This window comes from Meles meles, chromosome 8 (assembly GCF_922984935.1).
Source record: "Meles meles chromosome 8, mMelMel3.1 paternal haplotype, whole genome shotgun sequence".
NCBI classification, from domain to species: domain Eukaryota; kingdom Metazoa; phylum Chordata; class Mammalia; order Carnivora; family Mustelidae; genus Meles; species Meles meles.
In genome coordinates, this window is record NC_060073.1 from 44,346,984 (window position 1) to 44,365,112 (window position 18,129).

Consider the following 18,129-nt stretch of genomic DNA (forward strand, 5'->3'; position numbering starts at 1 on the left):
AGGGAGAGAAGCAAGATTATTTTTTTAATTACGCAGCTAAGATTAGGCAGCAATCTGCATTTTAAAATGTTATTAATAAGAGTCTAAAAGTGTGCGAAAAAACTCTGGAGTTTGAATGTGACGTGAGCTGGGAAACATCTGCAGGGCCCCCAGCCTCCCCCAGAGAGTTTTCTCCAGACACCAAGCAAGTCCTGGGGGTGACCATCAGCCTGGTGTGTGCCCAGATCCTTGGAGGAACAGGGAACCCAGGCATCCCACCAGAGCAGCCCCCTGAGAGCCAGGGCTAACGGCCTCACCTCTCCCAACGGCTCTTGCAGTCTGGCTTTAGACAAAGAGCAATTGCTCATGATATTATTAGCACCTTCCTTGGAGTTTACAGAGTATTCATGTTTGTCCCTCTTACTTTGCATCACAGTCCTAAGAGGTAGATAGAGCAAATTTCATTGCCCCCTCAGCTGGCTGGTTCTTGTAAAGATTCTTCCTTTAAGCAAGGTGGTGTGTAGCAGAGGAAGAGCCCCAGATGGGAAGTTGGGAGCTCAGTGCCTGCCGTAGGCCTCCAGTGCCCTCCCTAGCTCTGCCTGTCCCTTTTCCCTTCTGTGTGTTCTCTGTAGCACTCAGAGTCATTTGCCAGGGCATATGTTTTTTATGGTATTTGGTCAGTTGCCTGTCTTCCCCCATCCTTCCCCACAACCCCACTTGAATATAAGCTCTACGAAGGAGGAGAGTTTGGTAGCCCTTGTACGTGGGAGAACACCTGGCCTACAGAAAGTAGGCAGTAATGTTGTGTTGAATGTTGTGAGTGCAGTCTCTGCTTCTAAGTAGTCATTGGGACTTGGGAAAGATACTTTTCAGTTTTGTCTTCTCTTTGGGGGAGTTGGATGGGATGGTCTCTGATGTCCTTGGTGGCATCCAAAGTCTATGGTAAAAGCAATGCCTAGACCCCTTTTTCTTCAATGAACATTGAGCACCTGCTCTGGGCCAGGCCCTGTGCTAGGTTTTGAGAGGAATACAGAGAGAATAAGAAAGGATCATTGCTCTTCGCCTTTTAGTGGGTGTGATGGTTGATTTTATGTGTCACCTGGACTGGGCCATGAGATGCCCAGATATTTGGTAAACATTATTTTGAGTATTTCTGCGAGGGTGTCTTTAGATGTGATGAACATTTATATCATAGACTGAATATTGTTGGCCCTCACTAATACAAGTGGGCCTCTTCCAATCAATTGAAGGCCCGAGTAGAACAAAAGGCAGACCAGACCCTTCCCTGAATAAGAGGGAATCGTCTTGCCTGGTGGTCTTCTGGGACATTAGCTCTTGCTGCTTGACAGCCTTGGAGCTGAGACACTGGCTCTGCAGCTGTCGTAATCATGTGAGCCAATTCCTTATACATCTCTCTTTCTATTCTCTTAGTTTTTTGTTTTTGTTTTTAAGATTTATTTATTTGACAGAGAGGGATACAGCGAGAGAGGGAACGCAAGCAGGGAGCTCGATGTGGAGCTTGAATCCGGGACCCTGGGATCATGACCTGAGCCGAAGGCAGACGCTTAATGGCTAAGCCACCCAGGTGCCCCTGAATCCTCTTAGTTCTGGTTCTCTGGAGAACGTTGGCTAAGACAGAGGGCAACACAAGACCTGCCATCAAATAATCTTGCATTTGGTGGTATAGAATAGTTGTTGTAACAAAGGTACAAGCCTTATGCTAATGGCTCCTAAAGGAAGGGATGTCGAAACAGGAGGATGATGGGATGCTTTCAGGTGGCAGTCACCTTCGAGCTGGGCCCTGAAGGGTGAGAAGGAGTCCTGTAGTTAGAACGAACAAAGCAGTATTATGGGTTGCCCAGCATTAGGGACTGGGATCCAGCATGACCCTAGATCCTGGGAGGGAGGAAGTAAGGTATGCCTTTGACAAAGGAGCAGCTGTCGAGCATGGAGAGAACAGAGGGACTGTGTGGAAGGCCAAGGAACTACTTAAAGTAGGACCCAGTTCGGGAGAAGAAGCCATTCCTCCCTGTTTTTGTACCAGCCCTGCATGGTATCGTCCTGTAGCTGGTCTGGGGCCTCCTCAGGGTGCAGTCTGTCTTGACTTCCATTACCAGTGCTCCCGATTTGACAGCTAATAGAGTCAGTGAAGTCAAAATGGGGCAGCTGCGTGGCATGCGTGGCATCTTGTGGGATTCTGACCTTGGCCATGTAGGCCACATGATGAAGCGTGCTCTGTCACTCAGCAGCAGCTAGGCTCTTTGTGTCCCCGTGACCCTGAACAACCTCCAGAAGTCCTCGGGAATGTTCCTTTTTGAAGAGGCAGTGTGACCCAGTAAAAAGCAGTATGTCCTCTCCAGGGCAGTGACTGGGGGTCCCAGCGCTTGTGCTGGGCCCCTGGACTCCATCCAAGCTCTGCTGCTGACAGTTGCAGGAGGCTGAGCCTGACCCCTAACCTCAGCCCTAACCTCTCCTGTGCCTTAATTTCCCCACCTGTAATTTGAGGATTTTAATGATGCCTACTCGTGAGGTGTTTCTGTGGACTAAATGGGACAAGCCAGGGAGAGTTTAGCATGAAAGAAGTGCCCTCAGAATATTAGCTACTGTTATTATTATCATCGTAGCTTTGCAGCATATGAGCTGTGTGATCTTGAGCAAGTCATTCAACTTCTGTGATCTGTTTCTTTATCTGTAAGAGGGGGTTCACACCAATCATTGAGGGCTGATTAGAGTAGATAACTTAATGGCAGTGCCTAAAGTAGAGTTTCACCCAGGGTCAGCTCTCTGTAGAAGTCTCCACAGTCCCTCACCTTTTGTTCATTCTTGCTCCTTTTCAGTTGGGCAGCCGATGTTTGGAAATTTTATTCCTGCATTAACTTCAAAAATTCCAAACTTTTTTTATTGGAGATATTGTCCATGATACGACTTTGGAGACTAAGGAAATTTTACTAAGAAATAACAGGATAGACAGTTAATCCCAATCTTCATTTAAATTGTTAACTGTATGAGTGGTCCTTTTTTTTTTTTTTTTTAAGATTTTATTTATTTGGAAGAGCACAGGTAGGGGGAGGAGCAGGTAGAGAGGGAGAAGCAGGCTCCTACGGAGCATGGAGCCCAACATGGGGCTTGATTCCAGGACCTCGGGATCATGACCTGAGCCGAAGGCAGATGCTTGACCGACTGAGTCTCCCAGAGGCCCCATGAGTGGTCTTTGATATGGGTGGGTGTTTTATTTTAGGACACTGGTCAGACTAAATAGTCTAAGGATGCCAATAAAATTGGGTTGTACACCACTCACTTTGACAGTGAAGATTTTTAGTCCTCGTCATTGAAGTGTAGATCAGGAATGTCTCAGAGACCATCTAACCCAGTCCTCTTTTTTTTTTTATGGTTCAGAAGAGTAGAACCCTGGAGGAGAAGGGACCTCCTCAAGATCACATAGCCTAAAAGAAATCAGGAGTAGGCCAGGTCTTCTGAGTCTTAGGTTAAAGCTTCCTCTCACTTCCCCACTGCTCTCTTCTCTTTCCCTAGCTTCCATTTGTTGGTATCACATGGTCCTTCAGAGGCCTCTGACATGCCAGATAGTATGCTCAAATCTTATAAAATCCAGAATTCCAAGACAGAGCCTTCAGTGCTCTTCCGCTTCTTTGGTTGTCCATAGAGACATTGACCCTAAGACATTGGTAGGTGGGTGTTGGCTGAGAAGATCTGACGAATTGGTAGATACTGTGAGTGGACACTGGAAATCCTTGATTAAGGCTGTGAAGGTGAGCCAGGAGAATGAGAGTACTAGTGGCTAACATTTACTGTGTTGCATACTTTTTGCAAAAGTATCCTTACAATAGCCGTTCAAGTAGATGTTATTATTCCCGTTTTATAATGTTGAGTAATTTTCTCAAGATTATGGAACCAGTGAATGATAAAATTCAGTAGCTAATTTCATTTGTTTATTCTGGCAACAAAATTCATTGAGTACTAGCTTTGTGCTGGGCATTATTCTAGGGATTAGGGATGAGCAAAACCAGACAGTCCCCGGAGTCATAGAGCTCACTCTCTGGAGGGGAGGCAAACATTAATCAAAAGTCTTTCTAATAATTGTATGTTTATAAACTGAGAGAAGTGCCCCAAGATGAGGAACGTCGTTCTCCAAGATTGTTGCACAGAGGAACCTGGTCTGGACTGAAGACCCTCAGAGTTGAAGAAGCAGTAGGAGTTGACTAGGTGAAGGGGGCTGGGACATTGGTGACAGCCAGGGACAGAGGAGAGTGGCATAGCTGCCCTGTGGAAGGGAGGCAGGGTACATTTATCACAACCTGGTGTGACTGCTTCTGCCACCTGTGCCCCGAACCCTCTCCCTTCCCGCTTTCCTCCTTCCATGGGAAGATTAAGCTGGGGATGCCAGTTTGTTCTGCATTTGACCAGTCCTTGGTTGTCATCCGCGCCTTTTAATAAAATCTCTGTCCAAATGGCAGAACAAAGGATGAGTTAGAGAAATCAGGTTCTTACACTTTGCAGACTTAGAATTAATAATCTGAGAGTAACTGGTGTTTGTTAGCAGATGAATTATAAATGTCACAAACTCCTAGCTAGGGAGTGGCTCACTTGTCACCTGCGTGTGCTCTAGGAGGCTTCCTAGCACCCTGGAATATGCTATGGGAAGGACTGGGGGAGCTATGTGGCCTTTTCTCTGCCTTGACCCAGGGGTGTGTTTTTATAACATCTACCTCTGCTGACTCCCTCAGATACATTCAGTATCACTCTGTTCCCTTTTGGGACATTCTGTTAAAGTGTGAATGCTCCTTATATCACACTCCGTCTTCTTCTCTCCTTCAGGACCCCTTTCCCTGGAGTGGGGTAGAAATTCCCCTTCCCTAAAGAGCTTAGATATTGCTGGAGTGGCTTCTTACCTGCCTTTACCCTCATTCCAGAAAGCCCTCTGATAGATGCTGAAGGAAGCTGGCCCCTTGAATACTCACCAGCCCCCCAGCCTTCTGACCTCCTCTGCCCCTGCTAGGGCTTGGCACAGAATAATCTTTCTCCTCACTTACTTCCTCTTTTTTTTTTTTTTTTAAATAAAAGATTGTATTTATTTATTTGAGAGAGAGTGAACAGGCGGGTGGGGGAAGGTGAGGGACAGGCAAGGGGGAAGCATACTCCCCAACGAGTAGGGAGGGCCCAGGGCTCCATCCCAGGACCCTGGGATCCTGACCTGAGCCAAAGGCAGATGCTTAACGGACTGAGCCACGCAGGCGCCCTACTTCCTCTTTATTTATATCTGACTGTTTGATAAGATGTTTGCAAAACCACTCAGGAGAGTTAAATCGTTTAGTAATGAAATAATATTTCATGACTCCCTTTGATGGGACCACAGATCTAGCATCTTTGCCCTTTTGTCTATTTCTTTTAATGGCACAACCACCTTCTCACCAGCCTTGAAATCCTGAAATCTCAGAGTGGTGTTCATCTCCTCCTGTTCCCTTTCTCTGACATCTGATGGGATACCAAGTCTTGCACATTCTTAACTTGTTTTCCCTTGTGACTTCAACCGTAGGTTCAAACGCTGATCCGTCTCAGGCTTGTGTAATTGTAGTGACTTTCTTCCTTCCCTTTGGTTGCCACTGCTCTGCCTTTGGATAAGTGCCTAGTTCCTTGTGCACCAGATGGGGCTGGACAGAGAGATACCCAGGATACCATGCAGAGAATGCTTGGACCAGTACATAGTACACAGTAGGTGCGATGCTAGTGTTAGCTGTGAATGTTGTGAATGTTCTTATAACTGGTCCCTCCACCTTTGCCAGATGCGCCATTCCCAGACACTCCTCTGACCAGGCCCCACCCCAGCTCTCCGTCCGCAGTCTCCCTATGGTCTGGTTAGCAGCAGTTCCTAAAGTGAGCATGTGAGAAGAATTGCCAGGGTATGGGAAGAAAAATTATGATTTCTTTTATGTATTTTTACCTCATTCTTTTAAGTTTTCTACATTGTGAGTATATTTTACACTGTATATTTTAAAATAAGGATGTATTGATTATTGATATATGTATATAATACAAGTATGTATTTTAATAAATGGATGTATACATATATGTGTACGCAGGTATATATGTGTGTATACATATACATGGCATGTCAAAAAAATACTTTACTAACAGGGGAGTACAAGCCACCAAGTTTGAACTGGTCTGGAAGGTGGGATCCAGACCCCAAGCCTGGCATGTTCCTGTGGTGACCCCAGCCCGCAGTCCTGACTCACCTTAAAGTCCCTCTTCCTTGTGACCCTCACTCTCTCTCCACCTGCCCCACCTTGTGCCTTTTGGTTCTGTCATTGCTCGTCCCATCTCCCCACTCCTAGAATATTCTACCTCATTCTCCCCTTTTCTTTTCCTATCTAGAAGTTCAACTTGTTCCATCAAGCCTGTCAGGACAATTTTGGCCTGAAAACCTGCAAGGTCTTTAGGCATGCTTTGTCAGTGCTGTTCACTTGGCCCGTTGTGTTCTGTGTTGTGTTGGGATCTTTGGCTACCTGTACCTAATGTCTTGGCTCCATAGTGATTTTGTGTCAGTTTGCGCATGGGCAGGCCTTGAAATGATATTTTACTTGCTGACTTTATTTTGTGCTCTTGGTCCTTTTTCTCATTTATCTGAAGACACATACTTGTACTTTTTGGATGACATTAATGTATGTCTCTTTTGCCACAGTAACATAATTCTTGGCTATAAGGCAAAAATTTGCTTGTTACATTCGTGCTCTGAATCTCCTCGGATTTGACAGCAGGCTTCTGCTTGAGACATATTTTTGTCTACAGTGCCTTAGTGAACATTTTGTGTGTGTGGATTCATTGTTTTCTTTTTACTCCAGGTGACCTAAAATCATCATCCTTGTGTTAAATGCTTTCATTTCAGCACTTTTAGTCCCAAGTTCTACAAGGTGTCCTGCGAAATGAGCGGGTACATGGAACATACCCATTTGATCTGGACATTCCCCCTCCTCAAACACTGTAAGAACTGACAGCAGCTGGGCAGTCAGTGGAGCTACCAAAGGGCTTGGAGTCAGAAAAAAACAATGGGTTTTAATCTTGGTTCTGCCATCTGCTGATTGTTTGGTCTTGACCAAGTCATTTAACCTCATTGTGAAATAAGTTTAGTAATCTATACTATGTAGAACCATTTTGAAGATTAACTAAGATAGTGGCTCTGAATGTGCTGGGCACCTAGGAAATGGTCAGTAAGTGTCTGTTTAAAAGAAAAGGAAAAATAAGAATCTCCTTTGTCTTCCATGAACCTTCTAATGCAGGGTGTATTTTGGGGGAAAAACAGACAGCTTCAGAGAATGCACCTATCTGATTGGGCAAACTTGGGCTGGAGAGTGAAGGCTGGACATCCAGTCAGCCTGGTTTTTGGGCTTGTCTCTAATAGAATGTCTGTGGCCTCCTCAGGGAACATGAGAATTAATTAGTTAATCTTTGTAAAGTGCTTTGAAGGTGAAAAGTGCTATGTAAGTAGAATGGTTGAATTGCTATTGGAGATGGAAAAATGGCGACACCATATCCTGGCAGTCTTGTTTGCCTTGGACATCAGTAATTAATAGCAGAGAAGATTCTAAGATGTCTTACTTCACAGGAATGGATTCATTGTGGAATTTAGTTCTTTGATAGTCTTGCAGATAACAACTTGCCAGTTCTTTGTAGCAGAAGAATGTAGGGGCAAGTTAAGAAGTGACAGTCTCATCCTCTAGCTTCCTGGGACTCTCCTCTCTAGGGTAGTCTGGTTATATATTGTACCCAACTCAAGTCGAGTGACAGTTTGCTAGTTTTGGATGCTTTGTGGTTCCTGGGAACATGAGTTTTTTTGTGGGTCCCACAGAAGTGAGGGGAGAGTGTTGAGTGTTGGGTATTGGTTATCTATTGATTTGGACCCTGTGTGAATAACTAATACAGAATGGTAGTACCATGGGTAGAAGAAGGAGTTGTGTGACCGTGGGCTAGTCACTTCTCTGAACCTTAACTTCTCAGCTGTGAAATGAGAACACAGTAGTTGATGAGTACAGTAATAAAGGTGGCCCACAGGAGGGTGGGTTTCATCCTTTCTGTGAGGGATTGAGGGGTCAAAAAAGGTTTTATAGAACAGGTGGTATGTGGGCTGGACTGTACAGCTGGAGCTGGAGCTTATCAAATGACTAATGTAAGGAAAGGGCATCCACAGCAAGAGGAACAACATGTGTGAGGCCACGGAATGGCGCATCTGAGCAGACCCGCTCCCAGTTCCTGTCATACCCCACGGGTCGCACAGACTTTGTTCCCCTGTGAGGAAGCTCAGAACTTCCTGTGAACTCCTCAGTATCTACATGATGTCTATGAGCAGGCCGATCCTCTGAACTGCATCCCTTCGCTATTCCGGCATTTCCCCCCTGAGTCTGTGGTTGTATTGTAGCTGACACTATAAACCGTATGTTGAATATAGGGCCAGATGAAGCTTTGATACTAAACACAGTAGTATCATAGTAGTAGATTTGTCTAGAATTTAATATGCATTGCTTGGTGTTTTGTCTCTTAAGCAAAGAGTCTCTTTGTTAACATAAACATGTATAAAGAATTTATACAGCGCACATGGTTATGCATATTTATTGCAGAGAATCTGTTAATAATCTATGCCTCATCGGATTTTGCATTTCTGTTGAAATAACAAATGTGGCACTTGGTACAACTGAGCAAGTTTGGTGAATTTCTTCTTATCTGGGAGAAGAAAGGCAGTTCTCTTTTTCCAAAATCCATTTTCTTCAATCATCTTCTGCACTGGCCAGCTTCCCAGATGGTGCATCTGGGGGACTGAGGCTTTCCTGGCTGTAAATGATTTTGTCTTTTTTCCCTTCTCTAACTCCCTTCCACCTCACATAGGCACTTGCTTTGGGACTATGAGACTTGCTCCTTTGGGTAAGAGCATAGACTCTGAAGGTCCTTTTATGTGGAGAGAAAACACACAAAACTGGCCATTAATTGTGCTAGGAGGAGGGTGCTAAGAGATTGTGGCATGGGGCAAGGCAGGAAGGAGCCTCGGGGACTTCAAGGCAGCTGACAGCCAGCCTGAGAACAGATGTCTGGGTGGAGCCAAGGAGGGGTGGGGAGGCCATAAGGTGTGGCCAGAGTTCCCTGTCACCCTGTCCCCTGTCAAAATGCAGGCACACAGGCTTTGGAATCCGCCTCCGCTGGAATCCAGCTCTGGTGCTCCCTGTTGTTTGATCTTGGTTGTGCCCTTTCACCCCTCCGAACCTCAGTCCCCACATCTGTGAAAGTGTGAATAGTTGTGCTCTCCCTACAGGAAGATAGGATGGCTCCTAGTACGTGGTAGTTGGTTCTAAAATAAATGCTCACCCTTTCTCTCATAAGTCATTGCCTTCCCATGAGAGCACAGCTGTGGAATGTAACCTTAATTCAGCTAATGTTTGTTTTTAGAAACTGGCAAGGTGTTTACCTGGGGCCGAGCGGACTATGGTCAACTAGGGAGGAAGCTGGCGTCTCATGAAGACTGGAAACTACAAAATCAGGATCCATCGTTCCCCCGCTCAGGACCGCGGAAGAGTGTGCCTTCGCCTCTGCACCGATTAACAGGAGTAGCTGAGGTAGGAAGTGACATTCCACAGAAGGGATGCTTCTCTTTCCCTTGTCTTGCATCGCAGCAGTGACTGTGGGCCTACTGTGTGCTTCTAGTAGAGGCATTGTGAGTTCCACACAGGACTCTAAAGGGGTCCTTGCCTCTAGTTGCTTGGGGTTCAGTATGGTAGAAAAGGGAGGTGCCTGGATAACTATACCAGCAGACTGGGCATAACTCCTTTAGGGAGACCGTGAGTACTCCGGGTGCACTTCAGAGAGTGGGAGATGGAGTCAGGCTCTGCAGATTGGTTTAGGCCAGTGTCATGGAGGTCACGGCTTTGAGCTGTGCCTGGGAGGATGGGTCGGACTCGAGAAAGCAGCTGTAAGAGAGAAGAGGACTTTCAGGTAGGCGCAATAGCTGGGGCGGGGTTACGGGGGGTAGGAAAGTGAAGAAAGTGTTTGGGGGACCATGGTGGTTCAGTTCGGCTGGAGCATGAGGTGTCTGTGGGGGCAAATATGGGGTGATGTCGGAAAGACAGGTTAGAACTTGATCAAGGGGCCTTCGTAGTGAGCTAAGTATTCTGCACTACTGTTTATATTTCCCAGCGTGGAAAATATTGTAGTTCAGTTCCTTATTCAAGCCCCTTTAATTCCCTGAAATGTCTTGAATTTCTACATTTAAGGCAGGAGGCTTAATTTCTCCAGGGTGTGTGTTTCTGTTACTAAATTTTACTTTACTGCTGTCCTTAAAAAAAAGGAAAGGCTAGGTTTTTTGAAAAGAATGAGGAAGGCCACGTAGGAAATGTGCCTCTGAACCCAAGTTGGCTTAATGAAGGAATTCAGTCTTCATTCAGAGTCTGTCAAAAAAATTAATAAGCTAGCGAGACTTCTGTAATTAGCATCAGACTAATTACAACCCTCTTCATACCTAGAGGGCTTCCCTTCCCCTGGGGCCTGCCTGGCCTCCTCCTTCCGGGTATGTAGGACGGTTCTCAGTTTCTGCTTCACATCCCAGACCTGCTCCTCCTGGGCCTTTCCTTAGTGCTGGGGTTAAGTCTGTCTGTCTTTCTCGCTCTCTCTTTGTTTAATTGAAAAGGCACTCATTAAACAAAACCACAAAGGCAATTTAGACATGGTAATAATGATGATGGTGATGATGATGGTGATAATAAACCATCCCTAATCTTAACCACCCTCACAACTGCATTCCTTTTTGCATATACACATGTATCTCCTTTTTAAATTTGTAGTGAGAGCCCTGAGGATGTTTGGTATTCAGTCTTCATTTATTTGATCACAAATGCTTTGCCTTGTTTCTTTCTGATCTTGAAGGTCGTTTAAAATGGGCCCTATAACATTATAGGAGTCAAAGGTTCTGGGATTTTCCAAACCATTCTTCGAATGTTGAACATTTATCTCATTTCCTCTTTTTCGTTACTATGGTGGACTCTGCAGTGAGTACCCTTTTGAACTGTTTCTTGAAGATACACTCTTGGGGATGAAATTGCAGGGACAAAGGCCGTGAACATCTTTATGACTTTTGCTGTCTTTCTCTAGATTCCGTTTGAGTGACGTTGACTCCCCCAGCAGTGAATGGGGAATGAACTATTTTAGCTTGTATTGTCTGCTTAGCCACAATACTAAGGTGCTGAGAGCTTGGTACCAAGGGTTTTAAAATTTATTTATTTGACAGACAGAGATGACAAGTAGGCAGAGAGTTAGGCAGAGAGAGAGGGGGAAGCAGGCTCCCTGCTGAGCAGAGAGCCAGTGAGGGGCTCAATCCCAGGACACCGAGATCATGACCTGAGCCGAAGGCAGAGGCTTTAACCCACTGAGCCACCCAGGCACCCGGTACCGAGGGTTTTAGACCCTTTACTCTTCTTTGCCTTTCTCAGAACATTTAGGACTTCGTGGTAAGGTAGCACAGCAGAAGCCCAGAGGCCTCATGGATTTTTCGGAGTCTCTGGTTTCCTTGGCAAGATGAAGCTCATGATGCCTGCCATAATGTGTCATCTGTGAGCACAACACATGGGGTTCGTGGTGTGCGGCAGGCCCTCTTTAACTGTTGGGCCCTTCTCTTCTTTGCCTTTTAACACTGTGTGGTGCCTGTCATGTGTAGCACTGGGACAGATATGACCAGCGCACATACAGCCTAAGAGGCTGACACTGAGGTGACTTTTGTGTAGTTTCTTAGTGTTTCTTTATTTTTTCTTTTTTAAAAGATTTTTATTTATTTATTTGACAGAGAGAGATCACAAGTAGGCAGAGAGGCAGGCAAAGAGAGAGAGAGAGAGGAAGGAAGCAGGCTCCCCGCTGAGCAGTAAGCCCGATATGGGGCTCAATCCCAGACCCTGGGATCATGACCTGAGCCGAAGGCAGAGGCTTTAACCCAGGTGCCTCTTTCTTAGACTTTCTTAGCGGGACTGCCTGAGGAGCTGGCTGGAGCCCTGAGCCCTGAGCCTTGGGGCGACTTCATGTCAGTGCTCCCTCCATCTCTGCTCCAGGCTCTGGGGTGCTGGTGTGTGTACTTGCCAGTCTCCCTGCAGGTTCAGACCCCAGGCCCTAGGCTGTCTCCTTTTGGTAAATTTGGTCCAGGGGTCATCCCTGCTGTCGATGTTCCCGTCTGACCTGTCAAGCATCTGTTTGCCTATGGCCCAAAGCCAGGCCAGTGGCAGCTCTTAGCTACTAGGAGTGGATTCACCTTGGAAAAGATATAAAGCCCTATTAAACGAGGGATTGCCCTGGGAGGGGCTTGGCCAGGGAGGTCTAGGGACACCTGGGGAGCAGGAGCAGCCTTGAACGAAGCTAATGATTCCTGACCTTCAAGGCATTGAGTGTGGCCCATAGCCGACCAGTTGCCTTCTTCCGTGTCCCAGGGATTAGCAGAGTGAGAGCGAGGTGTCTGGGATCCAGAGTGACAGCCACACAGAAGGGGGAAGCACAGGCGGTATAACCATCCCTTCCTATGAACCAAAGAAAATAGACAAACGCAATGCGATTTGGTGGCGCAGCATATGAAAGACTTGATGTGTATTACTTCATCTTCACAATAAAACTGGGTGCAAGTGTTGTATTCACTGCTTTATGCATCAGGAGACTCAGGCCCAGGATGGGCAAGTCTCTGGCCCCAGATCACACAGTGTAAACAGTGGGGGTGGGACGTGAACTCGAAGTATTTGAAGCTCACATACTTGCCTTGTAGATGAAGTAAAGTTGCATCTGTCCTTTTGTGTCTGTATCCTCACTTGGATAAAATAAAAGTTCCAGGAATCTGGGAGGCAGATTCTCTGATCCCCCGAGAGTCTGAATACTTTCTTCGGAGCCATGTCTCATCTCTAGCCTGAGAAAGACTTTGGGATCGTAGCCTTGGCAGGTCTTTAATGTTCTTACAGTGGTGAAGACTATGTGTATCATGTTCTATCAGCTTGGCCTTAGATACTAGGCCCCTCTAGCCACTCTTGGAAAATTCCAGGAGTAGCAGAGTGTGAACCACAACAGCTTCTCTGGCCCCAGCTGGGGCTATCATCTGCACGTTTCCTATGGAACCTTGGCTCTAAACTCTGCCCAAAGGTGGAAGCAGTAGTGCTTGTGCTCATTTAGTGGGTATGTTGGGGGCTCCCCAGGGTTCTGAAGCAGCTAGAGCTGGGCACCCAGTATGTGCGTGGGACCTTCAGAAGAGGGCAAGCAGCCTCTGAGGGGATGAGGATTGGGAGTCAGAAGACCTGGCTTCCAGCTTTGCTTCTCCCCGGACTGAGTGAATTTGAGCAACCCCTTTTCCTCCTGTACCCTTAGTTCCCCCAGATATGGGTGGGGGATGTTAGACTGGGTGTTTCCTGATGTTTCTTATAGATCTAAGAGTCCCTTCCAGATCTGATTCTTATTTTATGGAAATGATCACAACATAAAGTTACAATGACTCCTGCCCTGGAGTCCCTCAGGGTCATAGTCAAGATCACTTGACCCCAGCTGCTGGCTCAACTTTGGCAGACCTGGGCATTTTAAGTTATCCAGAGGTTCCAGGCTTCAGTACCACTTAGCCTTGCTCTGTCTCTTTGCCTTGGCTCTGTTCTCTGCCCTTGTTCCTTGTCCCCAGGGCCTCCTGTTCCAGTTTAGGTCATTGGGATTTAGTATGATGCTGCTGTCTGGTCCCCCCAGGACTTGCAGTTCAGCTTTGATTGCTGTCCCTGTGGCTGTGACCTTATTGCCAGGGGCAGGCCGATCTCCCATGACAGTACTTCCTGGGCTCCCCACCTGCCACCCCCTCTGTGGGTTCTGTGTGTGCTGTCCCACCGTTCCTGCTTTCCTGAGTTTACCTCTGTCTTGGCTTTGGGATCTTGCCTATTCCATAGTCAACCCAGGAAACATTGGTTGACACCTGCCACGTGCTTGCATTGACCACACAGTGGGGACTGGGGTAGGGGGTGGCGCATACAAAGATAAAGAACCTAGTCTGCGCCCTCAAAGAACTTCCAGGTTTGTAAATAGATCCTTGCTATGCAGAATGGACATGCTGAGTGTATGTACGAAAGGCCAAGGGAACAGGGGAGATGGGGTGATTTATGCCGAAGACACCCATGTGCAAAAATGTTATTTGAGCTGGGTTCTTAAAAACGAGGAGGTGTTTGGCAAAGGGAGAAGGACATTCCAGCAGAGGGGACAACATGAACAGAAGCTATGAGTCTAGATCTGTTCTAGCTCCTGGGCGGCTCAGGATGCCTGCCTGTTCCAGTGGGCCAGCCTCGTTTTGCAGTCTTGCTGCTGGTCTTGCCTGTCTCGTCCCTGCCATCTGTCTTTCTGATGGGATTACTGTCTGAAGGAAAGTAAGTCCCTTGTCCCTTATCTCATTTGCTCCCAGCATGATGCTGTGAAATAGGCCAGACTGGGAATGATTATCCTTCTTTTATAGTTGAGGAAACCGAGGCCCAGAGAGGCTAGGTAGGTTAGGAGAAGGCCCAGGACAAACAGCCTGATTCCCAGGGTTTCTGAAGGCCTTGCTCTGGGCTTAGTCTGCAGCCATGGGCCTGAGTCATGTTCCCGGTTTAAATTCTGCCCACGTCTGGTTGAGGAGCACCGAATCCCAGTCAGGGAGCTCAGGGCACATGTGCTCGAGTGTGCACACAGGCACACACACGCACACACAGCCCTTGGAGCAAGAGCAGGAAACGTGGAAGTAAACAAGAGTTGAACCAAGGATTGGGTACTTGTTAAGCCCAGAAGCCATCAACCCTGACTTTGCTGCAGGACTGGAAGTGTTTGTTGGAGGGCCTACCTGTGCGCTGGGTCTGGGTGAGAGCTGTCAGAGCGAGTGGGAAAGCAGCTATTTTTAGTCTGCAGAGTCACTCACTCGGCGGTGCTAGCTGAGGTTTGAGCCAGTCCCCTACGCTTTCCACAGGGTTATTTCAGAAGGAGAAATACCACTCGAATGCTGTGTAAAACCCATTAACGAACCTGGAAGTTTCCAGGGCGTCTTTGTCCTGCAACTCCCTCGGAATGCTGCCCTTCCTGAATGACCTTCCTCCTTTCCTATATTTAATGCATTTCTAATTTTAAGTTTGTGTCAAGACTGTGGGACTTCGGTGCCCTAAATAACACAGAAATCTACCACCAGCAATCAGCTGAGTCTGGAGGGTTCTGACAGAATTGAACACAACCTGAAAAAAGCATCCCCATGTAGCTCTCCGGTAAGTAATCGCTTTCGTCACTGCCGTTCTTGGAGGAGCATGAGGTCTTGGAGCCCGTGCAGCCCCCGCGGCCCAGCCCTTCCAGGTGCAGCAGGCTCCAGAGACCTCCCCAAAGAGGGGAGCAGTGTTCACGCGACGACGGTTTCGTTGGGAGGTGAGAACAGCGGCACTTCTGTGTGCAGCTGCTGGCCCGACCGGAGGAGTCCTCACACAGCACGCATCAGAGCCTCGGCCGGGCTTTGTCCGTAGGACACACTTAGGAGAGAGAAGGCAGCCAACAGCCAGGGCTGTTTCGTTGGAAAGGGGTGGGAAGGGAAGCAGCACAGCCAGCCCTTCTGTACCGTCCGCTTTCGTCTTATTTGTGTGTAGTCACCATCTCCTCGTGCGAAGCTGTCAGATCCGGGAGTGCAAGGGCCTTGTCTGTCTCCTCCAAAGCTGTGTTCCCAGGGTCTGGAATAGCTCCCGGCACCTCGTGGGTGCTCAGTGGATATTTGCTGACTGAATAAATGAAAACAGAATGAAAGAAAAGTTTCAGAAATACATGACCCTCTTCAGGTCCTCTGTGCTCGCCCCCTACAGTCCATGCTTCCCAGGCCTGGGCCCAGGCCGGAATGGGCATTTGCATGTTTTCAGGCATTTGGGCAGCATGTGTCCTGCGGAGCCAGAGAACAGAGTGTCTGACCCTGTAATAGACTCGAACAGCCTAGAAGTTTCTTACAGAGTCTGCTGAGGATGAGGCTTACTGTCCTTTAGGGCTTCACAGTTTACCGAGTGCTGCCATGCATATGCACCTCCGGTTGCCAGTCTTTCCTCCAGCAGATGCTTACATATGCCTGTCTGTCCGGGCATTCCATTAGGCGAATGCGGGGAGCAGGGGAGGGTGGAAGAGTTCCTGTCTCAGGGCCTTGTGAGCTGGTGGCCGGGCTAAGATCAGTTCATTACAGGACAGCTGAAGGTGACAAAGGCTGTAAGAGAGCGTCTGACAACAATCTCATCCAAACCATGTCCTTGGGGACCTCCTCTTCCTTGCATTTCCAGCCCCTCTGGTTCTGTAGGATCCTGCAGGGTTGGGGTAGGGGGTGGCTGGGGTGGGAGGTGGTGACTGGAAAGGCTTCCTAAATTGGAAGCTTTGACATGAAATTATTTCTCAAGGGAGCTAATGCAAAATAACAGGGGAATCTTGGCAAGAACTCGCATTAGGAGGAAAGCAGAGGAAGAGCAGCCAGATAGAGACTGTGTATCGACAAGAGAAGGAGAAAGCCAGCCAGGAACGGCAGCGTTCTCAGAAGCGAAGGAAATTTCAACAAGGAGGTCAGGGAGGTCAGAGGCTGAGAAAAGATGGCTGGGAGGTTGTGGTGACACCTTGGAGAGGCTCGAGCTGGGACACAGGGAATGAGGGGATGGTGAGAAATGCAGGCAGTAGGTGTGAACAGCCTTGCCAGAGATTCAGTGGCCAAAGGAGGATGAGAGAACAAGTTCAGCGACTGGGAGGAGAGCTTGGTTCGAGTTCGTTTCGTGAGTGTGGGGAAACTGGAGTGTGTGCGAAGGCCAATGGAAGGCTTGAGCAAGAGAGTGAGTGAGAGAGAGAGCGAGCGAGCCCGAGCTGTGAGCGAAGATGCAGGAAGCCGAGGGCACAGCTGGAGCAAGGCGCCCAGGGAGATGAGAGAGGCTTGGAGTCTCTGTGAAGGGATGAGTTCTAATAAGACGCAAGAATACTTTCTTGTAGCACAGGAGTCAAGAGAAAAGGGGACATGTGAAGATGGAATTTTTGAGGTGGAGAAGAGAAATGCTTTCTTTGAAGTGTGTCTGTATCTTCTGTCGTCGTGTTATGTCTTTTTATTTATTTATTCAATAAATGTTTAATGCATCCCAGTGTGGGCCATGCACAGAGCAAGGTGCCAAGAATTCACAGAGCAAAGACCAGGTTGCTGCCCAAAGCTGTCGCATGGTATTTAAGCGCTGCAGTAGTTAGTAATATGTCCGTCTCTAAATCAGACATTGAGTTCTTTGAGCATAGATGCTGTCTTTTTTTTTTTTTTTAAACATTTTATTTTATTTATTTGACAGACAGAGACCACAAGTAGGCAGAGAGGCAGGCAGAGAGAGGAAGAAGCAGGCTCCCCGCTGAGCAGAGAGCCCAATGTGGGGCTCGATCCCAGGACCCTGGGATCATGACCTGAGCCGAAGGCAGAGGCTTTAGCACACTGAACCACCCAGGCGGCCCAAGCATAGATGCTGTCTTACTCATTCGTGTGTAATGAGGGCCCAGCTTCATCCACAGCAAGGGATTGATGTGAGTGTGTTGATAAGAGGGCGAGAGCCCCTGATGGGTGGCTTCAGTTGTCCTGGTTAGATTGAAAGCCAGATTGCTGGCGTGATGAGGTTAATTTGGGGAGGCCTCCGAACAGGGATGAGTTGGTTTTACTCTGTAGTGGGTCCATCCATCACAGTCCGGCAGCTGGCTGGCAATGGCAGAAGAAAGACACCATTATTGGCACTGGTGGGCCAGGGCAGTGGTGGCCGCCCTCGTGCTAGGGACAAGGGGCAAGAGTTCCGAGAGAAAGCTGTCATGAGCCCCGGGTTACATGGCACATGGTGACACAGTGCCGGGGCTGGAACCTGGCACCTGGAGCTTTCATTCTCATCACCAGCCCCGTCTACCAACAGCTTCCTCTTGGGACAGTTCTGACGCCAGCGTGGCCCTGGGCTCTGGCTTTGGCTCTGGCTCTCACTAGGTGGTAGTGAGAGCGGTGGCCCTCTCCAGACTTGCAGTCCGGGTCATTGTCTTCTGAGAATAGCAGGAGGAAGAGGATAGCCTCAGCAAGGACCAGGGCAGTGAGATTAATCCACGACTCTGGGAAACCATAGTGCTCGCTGGGCGGGG

The 18,129-nt window shown here is 47.8% G+C and overlaps 1 protein-coding gene across 7 annotated transcripts in view; it reads left to right on the forward strand.

Annotated features, from left to right (window-relative positions):
- Window positions 1-18,129, forward strand: part of SERGEF (secretion regulating guanine nucleotide exchange factor) — a 219,057-nt gene that overhangs the window by 39,459 nt on the left and 161,469 nt on the right. For all 7 annotated transcript variants that reach the window (XM_046016027.1, XM_046016028.1, XM_046016030.1 and 4 more), the window contains one exon: window positions 9,427-9,593. In XM_046016027.1, coding sequence (XP_045871983.1) covers window positions 9,427-9,593 — 167 coding nt within the window. The remainder of the gene's footprint in view (window positions 1-9,426; window positions 9,594-18,129) is intronic.